Source organism: Psammomys obesus, unplaced genomic scaffold, assembly GCF_907164565.1.
Source record: "Psammomys obesus unplaced genomic scaffold, mPsaObe1.curated_primary_1811, whole genome shotgun sequence".
In the NCBI taxonomy this organism is placed as follows: domain Eukaryota; kingdom Metazoa; phylum Chordata; class Mammalia; order Rodentia; family Muridae; genus Psammomys; species Psammomys obesus.
Genome location: NW_026585691.1, coordinates 8,980,537 through 8,991,527, shown reverse-complemented (window position 1 = coordinate 8,991,527; position 10,991 = coordinate 8,980,537). Strand labels below are relative to the sequence as shown.

Here is a 10,991-nt window from a genome sequence, read left to right as displayed (position 1 = left end):
CATTGTTCGGCGAGTCCCGGGCAGGGCGGCCCGGGTCGGGCGGAGGAGGAGGCCGGGCGGGAGCTGGCGGTGCGCGGACGCGCGTGGGGCGCTCCCGGCCGGCCCGGGGACTCCCGCCGGGGACGTCCGGGCCGCCGCCGCGGGCCTGCGAGCGGCGCGCTCCCCGCAACTTGTCAGCCCTATTGTTGCCGAGCGAGTGAGTCACTTGGTCTCCGGGTCGCCGCCGCCGCTCGCTCTCCCGCTCCGCACTCCGCCCCGCGGGGGTGGGGGGACCCCCGGAGCCGAGCCGCCTCGGAAACTTGCGGGAGCCGCCGGGCCACGCGTGGCTTCCCGCGGCGGAGCGGCGCCCGGCTCGCCCGCCCCTGCCCTGCCCTCGGTGGGGACGCGTGGGGCTCCGGCCCCGCCGGCCCCCAGCCCGAGTGCCGCCTCCCTCCCTCCCTCCCCTCTCACGTCGGGCCTCCGGGTGTCCGCGGCTCAGCTCGTCTTCTCTGCCCTCAGGACCTGCTAGAAGTGGCCGAAGATGAATCCCCAGCAGCAGCGCATGGCCGCGATAGGGACCGACAAGGAGCTGAGCGACCTGCTGGACTTCAGTGCGGTATGAGAGCTTTCCTCCGCATCTTGGGGTTCTGCTGAGGTTTCCCCGAGATAGCGAGCGAGCGAGGGAGGGAAGGGGGAAAGCGACATGGCAGCGGCCAACTCCATCTGCTTTTCAGCGCTAGTTCTCAGGGCTGGAGTCCAGCTCCCCCAAGTTGGACACCTGAACTTTGATGTAATGTCTAGACTTGCAGATTTCAAACTTTAATGCCAGAGGGGTCATTTGATTTAACCAGTTAAAAGAACAATGTAAGCATGAGCTTTGGTTGAGTCACTCCCTAGCCTTGGTGATTATTAGGGATTTTAGACGTTGTAGGAGAGAAAGATGTTTTGTTTTTGTTTCCCCCCTCCCTTTGAACACTTCTCAGCTTTACCCTCCCCAAGACTTCATGTGGCTTGTGGTACCTGAACGGTGTCAGATTTAAAAAAGCCAAGCCAAGCCAGTATTAGAATTCCCAGCCTTCTGAGCTGAGTACTTCAAATATACATAGGCAACATGCATATGTGAAATGGAAAATGATTTTAAAATACAGAATGAAGCCACATTGCCCATTGCCCTTTTTTCTTACTAATGGGTTGAGTTTCAACGTTAACTGCTCCTGGAAGGAAGGGCCAATACCTGCTGTATTAGAACTGTTATTATCTTTCCTGTATGTGGTAATTTCATCGGACGTGATTCTGATTGCAAGTGCTTATTAAGTAATGTTAATGTAATGAGAATCACTTAGGGCCCAAGTGAAGATCATGGGTAGAAATTTACTGTTTAAACTTAACTGTCTTGAAATCTTGCCCGTGGCTGGGTTTTTATAGCAAATGTCACCAGTTCTCCCAAGCAGTATTAGTAAATAATACCACTCTTTATTGCCATCCTTGGTCTGAATGTATCTTTCATATTTATTTCAAATTCCCTGTGAAAATTAGGAAACTAATTGGTGACACTTGGTGAACTTTTCTTCGCAAGGAGTAGAGAAGGGTTTTAAGATTAATAGGTTCATTTGGTTTGTTTTGCAGATGTTTTCTCCACCTGTTAATAGTGGGAAAACGAGACCAACCACACTGGGGAGCAGTCAGTTCAGCGGGTCAGGTAAGACAGTGTTGAAAGCCAGGAATTTATATTTTAGAGCTCTGATACAGTTCAGTAGAAAAGTATAAGGCATTTATTTTAGTGTCTGCCACAACCATTCTTTACTGTGTTAAAATGATAAACTGAAAGAGCCTCAAACTTGGAGAGTTGTCCTAAAGATTCCTTGATATGTTTTAGATAATTTTCATCATGGATTTAAAGCTGCTCTTTTTGTGAATGTTAGATTGAAAATTGTCGTGAACGTCATGGGTTGTTTCATGACTGTATTTAGAAAGTGCCCAAAGAAGGGGCTCAGTGGTTCATGGGTGTTCCTTTTATATATGCAAACATTTAATATATTTTCAGCTTATTAGTGTTATTAAATCCCAGGTCTAAAATGGATAAAAGAGTATTATTTAGTCTATGTGCATAAAAGGTAGAGTTGAGCCAAACAATAATTTGTAAGTTGTATTTATTTTAAAAAATGACACATTGGAAACCTGTAGGAAATCAGTGATTTTTGTGGATATTAATTTAAAATGTTACTTTTATGTGAGAAATAAATAAAACCTTAGATTTATTTTAAATGACATCTGTTAGATGACCAAATTTTTGTCTTGCAATCAAATTATATTAGGATATTTTTTTAAAGTTGGATTCCTAGACCAATATTGTTAATGTTCAATTTACTTGCTTCTGGTATACTATTGCTTCTGGGAATACTATATATTACTAAACACTGCCCCAACTTTAAATAACTCACAATTTAAAGTAAGTATTCCAGAGCAAGGTATATTCTTGTGTACAGGAGCTGTAATTTCTGTTTCATTTCAGTTTATTCTTTCGTGTCTGAAGGGATGGGGAGAAAAGCAGTGAGAGCATCATTCTGAGAAAAAACCGGTTGTTAGTTTCTCCGGGCAGGAGCAGCTCAGTCCCTCTTTCCTGATCAGTGCTTTTTGTTTACCCTTGTAAAGTCACAGCTGCTTTCCAGAGTGTCAGGAGAGCAGAATGCCTGGAAATTAGGTTAATTTTATAACCGGTTTAGCATTTTATTCTATTTCTACTTCATGTTTAAAAAATATTTTTGTTTAAAATAACACATTAGGTTGGCTGAATTTCATTTTTAATGATGGCATTACAGCGTGTAGGGGAGCTATAGGATGTCTGTTTATCATTTCACCATCAAATAGGAAAATAAAAGCATTTTTGGATTTCATATAATCTAAAGGCTGGCATTCTTGATTACAAAGATAAGAAATGTTAGCCAGATTTGTACTCTTCCAGCTCTTTCCCTTTTGCTAGGAATCACTGAAACACTTTTCTGCTTTTTGGGATAGAGGAAGACAATTATTCATAGAGAAGTGGCGATATTCCAGTCCTCTACCAGTGTTCAGAGGACATCTTACTTTTTACAACTAAGAGTTCATTGTTACGAAATTTTAGGTTTACTTCTTGAAAGACATGATTGGTGCTTGGTGTGTTCTGGGTGCTGATTGCTATTTTATACTGTTAGTTTCAACTCAGGTTGAAATATTTACCTGGGCATTGATTAGGACAGTAACATTAGGAACTTGTTATGAGTACAGTTTTACTTATTTTTAAAAATTAAGAACGACTTCTGATATTATGAAAATGTCTGGATTGCGACCATGTCAGTGGCATTGCCAACACTCTGCAAGGCTGTGTCATAAATATTTGAGATAGAAGACACTTACTTCTCTGGAAAAAGGTGTTATTTGGACTTAAGTATATATTTTGTGGACATAGCAATATTTAGCTGTGGGATTTGTTTTAAAAGAATTATAATAAAAAGCTGTGTCCTTCAGTAATTAGTAAGAAGAGTTAAACTTTGAGATGAGAAAATTGCATGCGGTTATTTCACAACAAAATACCCGGTGGATACAGCTTCTCTATAGCTTTTCTTATCTCAAAGTGAATGTTGAAAAAGAAATTGGCGCAGTGCTATTCTGTGTATGTACTGTGGGTGTATCTTGCCGACATGTGATTAACCTGTGCTGATTTCGAAGCATATTTGTAACACACCCTAGCTTCTATTGATGTGCAGCATAGAGGCTGTGAAGATCTCATGGTTCTGTTGAAGAGCTGCTTGTGAAAACTGGAGGTTTTTTTATTTGTTTTTGTTCCTTTTTAGTAACATTTGTGACACTCGTCTTTTGTGAGAACTGCAGTTTATAATGTGCAGTATTACATCCTTATTATTTGTCTCTTCAGAGAATGACTTAATTTTGTACTTGATTATTTTTGAAACACAGTCCAGATTATGTACAATACTTTCGTATTTTCATTTCAGCTGAAAGTACCCAATATATTCTATAGAATGAGGTGTTCCTTCTATCTTGTTTCTGAAACAAAACAATAACTTGTTGGGACTAGGAAGTCATTATGAAAATCGTGAACATATACTTATTACTTTTTCTGTACAATGTCATTTTTTTATCAAGATGTTATTTTCTTTGCATAATAGTTAGACTGTAAATTGGTCACTTGATGTGATAGGCTGTGTGAGATATTCTGTAGTGACCTTGTGATAAGTGTTTCTTTGGAAATGAAAGACGGGCTACTCCAGAGTTATACGTTATAGCGAATTGTATGTACTTATGAGCATAGTGGCTCACACTTGTCATCTCAGTCTTGGGAGGCAGAGGCAGGAGGAAAGGGTACTTAAGGTTATTCGTTGGGTACAGAGTTTAAGGCCCAAAGTCTCGTACAGCCAAGACTCTGTCAAAATAAAACAACACCCAAAACAACAATAACAAAAGGAAAGTATTCACAGATCCAATGTTCCATTCTTCATTTTCCTTCAGTGGTAATGTCTTGTTAAAGTATAGCACAGTGTCACACATAGGGTATTGATAGTGGTAAGGTAAAGACACCCTCATACCGCCCTTTTATAATTACATACTCTTTTCTGGTGATTAAAAAATCCATAACATTATTAAGTGTATACTCACTCCATTAAGTATGGTAAGATTATTAAATGTGGACCCATACTGTAGCATTTCTAATTGCTATAGTGAAATTTGAATGCATCTTGTGAAAAAGAAATGAAGACAGAAAACCAAGGTTTTACTAACGGTTTGAAACTGAACTGTATTACAAACCGAAATGGTGAATTTTAAATAAAAAGGAAACTAAGTTGGCCTGTCATGCAAGGATTTTTTTTTCCAGGTTATGAGTGGAGTGTGGATCTTAGTGTGTACTAGTTAGCGTTGAGATTTAGGATAACTAAGTTTCAGTAATAGATGATAATGAGTCAACATTTTAGATACTGCTTTAGGTAATCTGCGCTAATGAGTTCTAACTGTAGAGTCAGCAGGAGTATGGGGACACATGAAATATTTTAAGTTGAAATGGGTTATTGTGGTAAAAAAAGATAAGTAGCAAAGAGGTCTTTTAGGAAAAGTTGTAAGTGAAAGTACAAACTTGGGAAACAAAAATGAAACATAAGATTGTAGCTGTGAGCTCTGTGTGCTCCTGAGAACAGTTTCTGCAGTGCTTCTTCATCAGATCACAGTGTTAGAGACTTGTTATTCCTAGTGAAATGTGCTTAAAGTTGGTTGTTTTTGTCTTTTCATTAACAGCTTAAATATGGATTTTTATTTCTCTAAACAGTCTTTTGGTATGTTGTCTTCTCTGAGTTTTACAGTGGTTCTTTTGAATAGGAAAATAAAAACATCCAATCTTAATTATAATTACAGTTTCTACATTTCAGTTTAACAGGACCATAGAGAGTACACAGTTACTAAAGCCAGATAGTCTTTTCTGTTCTTGAACAATTGGTAATCATTTTTGGAATTGACTGCCTGCTTTATATTGTTGAAGACTTGGGTATCTTGTTCTAAGAGAGTGTGTTTAGATAGAGGTACTTACTAGGATGCTGTTAGGTGGGAACTGAAAAAGGAAATAAAAACCTCTTTCTGGACATTGCATAAGGTACATTTAAACAAAAACAAAACAGAACAACAATAACAACAAAACAACAAAACTCTAAACAGTTTGCTTTTTGGGTATCACCTAAATGTAATCTTTATTTGGGAATGTTGAAATTACTAATCTAATGTGTTGCTGTCTGAGGAATAAAGTGAGAAAAACAACATAGCACGACAGAAGACTACTGAATGGTATTTTGCTTTGTTAAATAGTTGAGCCATATGCAGGCTCATTGTCAGTCAGGTAACCATGTATTAATCACTGCCTCACTCAGTCTGGTCTTGGTCTTGTAGTACTTGTATTTCGGAAGATGGAAAATAGAGAAGGTCGTAGACTAGAAGTGGAGACATTTCGTTGTTTATGGTTAAAGATAAAATATAAAACTGTAAGGTAAACCTACAGACATACAAAATATCAAGAACTGTATGTAATGTAATGTATGTTAAGTCCGTAGAAGGGTTGTGCTGTAGAGTGAGGGAAGCAGCTTGACTTCCAAGGTTTGATTTTGTGTTGACTTGTGAAAGCAATATGCAGGATTATTCAGGGAGGAGGAGAACTCACTTCCCAGTAGTTGGGATAGTATAAAGTGGTAATTTGGTGTGACCAAAGGGCATATACAATTTGACACAAAAGTAGTTGGCTTTAACTAATTGCCATTCCAGAATTTATATTTAAGACTGTTATCTGGAGCTAAATTTTTTGGGGTCACATCCAGGCATTAATTACTTACTAGCTTGGTAGTCATGGGTGAATTACCTAACCCCTGTGGTCTACTGTTCTTAATCTGTTAGGTAGTAGCTACTTGTAAGTTTGTTATGAGGGTCAGAGGGGCTAATAAGGAAACTCCAAGAACAGCACTTGGTATGCAGCAAGTTGTGGTAGAGTCGCTAGGAAGGCACTACAATAGGAGGGTATTCTAATCTAGAGATGCTATTACTTTGATTTGGATTTAGCCAGTGTGTGTGTGTGTGTGTGTGTGTACTAGAAAAAAAATACTAGGAGTAAAGGTTTCTTGAATCCGAAGAGTCAGTGCTGTGGGTGAGAGAGACAACTCAAGCTTGCAGTTAGGCTTGGTTGGAGGGTGGGAGTTCAGAAAATAATGAACATGAATTGTTTTGAGTCTTAAATTTGACACAGTTTGATAATAGTGGTAGAACAGTTGCCTAGTATGATAAACCATTGAGTTTGATTCCCAAAATAAAAAACAAGGAACATGCACATCCTAATAATAAAGACATACAGATTCAAATGATTGGAAATGCTTAGGGCTAATTTAAAGATTTTTGAGGGAAAAGTGCTGGGAAATGAGTTAAAGTGTTGTTTTAGAAAAAAATAAAGACAAATAACTCACTCTTACATCTGCCTATAAAATTAATGCATAGTTGTCAACTGTCAAGAAAATTGGAGGGGTGCGGAGATGGCTCACAGGTTAAGAGCACTGGCTGCTCTTCCAGAGGTCCTGAGTTCAATTCCCAGCAACCGCATGGTGGCTCACCACCATCTATAGTGAGATCTGGTGCTCTCTTCTGGCTGCAGGTGTACATGTAGGTAGAACCCTGTATACATAATAAATAAATATTAAAAAAAGGAAAGAAAAGTGGAGAACAGGAAAAAAAATCACCACCCTTATTTCACCATCCAGTGAAAACTGTTAGATTTTGATTTATTTCCTTTGGTCTTATTTTCCTCTGGAAGTGCTATATTTGTACTTGCCAAGGTGGAATCTTAATGCTAGTTCCAGTTTATACCCACCCCTAAAATTTCACTCTGTATTCTGTCATGAGCACTTTCTCTTGTTATATGCTCTCATCAACTTTGTTTAAAATGGTTGCATCTCTTGTGTGGAGTAGGTGCAGGAATACTTAAGTTTTCTTTTTGCTTAAATGTAGGGATTTTGTCAATTTTCCTTTTGATTTGATAAATAATGGGGTAATGAAGATTTTTTTATACATTTGTGTGTTTACCCACATACAGATTTTCTTTGGTAGGAGATAACAATTTATTTTCATACCTGTAAGTTATAATTATGGAGTTAATGAATTCTGTAGAGAAATGAACTCAGATAAATGATAAGGCTAAGAATTGATGTTAGTGGTAGGTTTAGATGTTTATAATGTGACTTTGTTGATTATTAATGGTAAAAGCACAGGTGCTTATAGCATGAATGGAGTAAGTGGTGGCATCTCCCTTCACCAGTGGGTGCTAGAGATAAGGGTTTATGCAGCTCCTAGAAAGAATTTCCTGTAGTCTTTGACCTGTGCTTATTTAGATAGAGAGGAACCAGTCGAATTAGTGAGAAAGTCCTTCAACTGTGGCTTTTCAGGAAAGGGGCAGAGTCAGGTAGTGGGTGGAGTTGACCTTCTAGGCCATGTGCTTGGCCTGGGATCAGTGCTTTCAGTTTATTAGCAGTATGGCTCTAAGCACATCATTTGAATCCCCTGAGCATACTTTTGTTATTTGTGTAAAGTAGATAACACCTATTTTCAGAATCCTAGTGAGAACAAATGAAGTTATTGTGTATTTTACATATCACAAAGCTAACTCAAATGGTAAGTATTACTGTTATGAAACCTTTCCCCCCCTTTTTTTAATAAAGTGAATCTTACTTTGTAGCCCATGACTTTGTAGTCAGTCCATAGGAGACTTGAACTTATGGTAATCCTCCTGCCTCAGCCTCCAAAAAGCTGGGATTACAGGTGTGAAGTATCATGTCCATGATGCAGCATCTTAACTAGAATTTATGGGTAACATTGACAGTAGTGATAGTTATAATTATTATAGCCAGTGCTTATTAAGTTGTTATGATAGGTATTGTTTTAAGTACTTTACAGTATTATCTTTGTCTTTGGTGGAGTTGAGTAAATGCCTCATGAGGGCAACTTACCAAGCTGCATTTTTAATATCATAAATTTGGATATGTTTTTACATGTTACACGTATAAGATGTAAGAAAACTTAAAAGAGTAGCTTTGAAAGATCATCTGGTTACTAAACAATTTAACTGTTCTTTCCTTTTTTCTTTAGATGGTTTCTTAATACTATTATTTTGTAGATTACCTGCTTGAAATTCTCTCTCTCTCTCTTTTTTTTTTTTTTCCCCTGAGACAGGGCTTCTCTGTATAGCCTTGGCTGTCCTGGACTTGCTTTGTAGACCAGGCTGGCCCAGAACTCTCAGAGATTCGCCTGCCTCTGCCTCCCTGAGTGCTGGGATTACAAGTGTGAGCCACCGTACCTGGACTGCTTGAAATTCTTAATGGAATAAAAATTACATAACCTGAGCAGATAATCTAGTTATGAGATAATCTAGTTTCTCTAGGCTCTCCGGGCTGGAGAGACTGCCAGGTGTTGTGTTAGAGCAGTGGTTCTTAACCTGTGGCCACAAACACTTTGGGATTGAATGACCCTTTCACAGAGGTCACCTGAGACCATTGGAAAACAGGTTTACATTATGGTTGCCAATAGTAGCAAAATTACAGTTAGGAAGTAGCAATGAAATACTTTTATGGCTTGGTCACCACAACACGAGGGACTGTATTAAAGGGCTGCAGCATTAGGAAGCACTGGTTAGAGCTTCTCTCCTTTTCTCAGTGATAAAAAGAATAAAGAGTGCACTCTACGTTAGTAGAAGCAGTCTTATCTAAATTTCATGTATTTACTTCCTAATGCTTAGCACAGACATGCTTATTGTCAAACAAGGATGCTTTTATTAGTCTAAGTAAAACTGAGGTTCTGAAGGTTACCATGCTTAGCACATGGCACAGCTTGTCTCCTGCTCTGCCCTGCGTCTGGAGATAGGGCCAGGGATGGTTACTGGTCTACCCCAGCTAGGCTGAGTTCTAGAGCACGTTCTTCACCTGTCCTTTTCTTGCTGTGTTTCAAGCAAGAATGGCTTTATAGGTAGGAAATTACCTACAAACTAAACTTTAGTTCATAAACTAAAGCTTAGGTATAGATATGTTGATAGCATGAACCTCTCCGTTTACAGTCAGGTCATTTTAGAATTAAAAAAGATTTATTATTTTTGTTTTATGTGTAGGGGCATTTTGCTTGCTTGAGCATGCCTGGTACCCATCGAGGCCAGAAAAAGACATTGGATCTCCTGGAACTAAAGTTACAGATGGCTGTGTGTCACTGTGTAGGTGCTGGGAGTTGAACCTGTGTCCTCTGCAAAAACAGCTAGTGCTCTTAACCATTGAGCCATCCTCTAATCCTCTATGGAGGTACTTCTTGGATCCAGCAGTGGTTTAAATAATTACATGAGATTTTTATTAATGTTTAAAGTTTAGTCCTTCGCTAGGCGGATTCTCAGCTACCTCATCCAATTTAACCCAACTATTTGAGACCACAACCTGCCAGCCACGTGACTAATTCTTTACCTCTCTCCCAGCCCTGGTGTGTCTGTCCACCTCTGCCCCTGCCTTATTCTCCCTGACATCTTTGATCTGTATGGAAGTTCTGTCCTTCACTTCCTGCCTAGCTATTGGTCGTCAGCTCTTCATTTTAGCCAGTAGGTGAGTGAGGAGGGTGAATGTTACAAAATATGAGGCCACTTACGGGACATAAGAAAAACAATGCCGAGATCTGGCCAATACTCGGCTTTCTGCCAGCGTAGCAATCAGCAGTCACATTTGCAGAGACAACCTTCACACAGTGTGCCCAAGAGTCCCCCAGCCAATAATTTTTAAATGTATATTTGAAATGGGAAGAAAAACCATATTTTAATAAAAATACCTTAATTTTTGTTCTGTGTTTAAAATGTGCTCTTACACATTGCAGGTTAAAGTTGTGGTCTTAGAGTGACCATGACGAATCATCCAAGCTCCTCAAAACTGCTTGGAGACTTAAAGATCACATAGAAAAGAAAACAGATTAAGAATTGGTTACCAGTCTTTATTCTAGCTGACCATGAGTCAGAGATGGAATCTTCAAAGTAATATAAAACTGAGGTAACTCAACAGGACAGACTTCCTTTTTTTTTTTTTTTTCTTAAAGTTTTGCTATCATATTTCTACGTAGTTTTTGTTTTTAAGACTGGAGATAAATAGATGTGATGGTTTACTCCTCTAATCACAGTATGTAGAAGGCCAAAGCTGGAGGATTGTGAATTTGAGGTAAGCCTGGGTCTTAGTCTAAAGAATGCCAAGCCAAAAGAATCAAAAATTAGAGAAAGTTTGTCCGAAATGTGACTATATCTATTGCTTTGGGGTTAAGAGTGCAGCCAGGTTAGATGAAACAACATTCTTGGAACTCAGAGGAAGCCCTGGTCCAGTGGTATCCATGCTTCTGATGACCTAGGATGAGCAGGATCACTTCATAATTAGTGACTAACACTGTTTCATTGGTGGCTGACAGTGCAGGTTGGACGTAATGTGACTGGCTCTTCT

At 39.3% G+C, this 10,991-nt stretch overlaps 1 protein-coding gene across 7 annotated transcripts in view; it reads left to right on the top strand.

The window, feature by feature from the left end:
* Positions 1–64: 64 nt before the first annotated feature.
* Tcf12 (transcription factor 12) overlaps positions 65–10,991 on the top strand; it is a 270,906-nt gene continuing 259,979 nt past the window's right edge. For 6 of the 7 annotated variants that reach the window (XM_055598228.1, XM_055598220.1, XM_055598202.1 and 3 more), the window contains exons 1-3: positions 65–196; positions 499–595; positions 1,606–1,678. In XM_055598228.1, coding sequence (XP_055454203.1) covers positions 521–595; positions 1,606–1,678 — 148 coding nt within the window. In that variant the 5' untranslated portion in view covers positions 65–196; positions 499–520. Of the gene's footprint in view, positions 197–498; positions 596–1,605; positions 1,679–10,991 lie in introns of those variants that run through there. The other variant, XM_055598237.1, reaches the window with a different exon arrangement.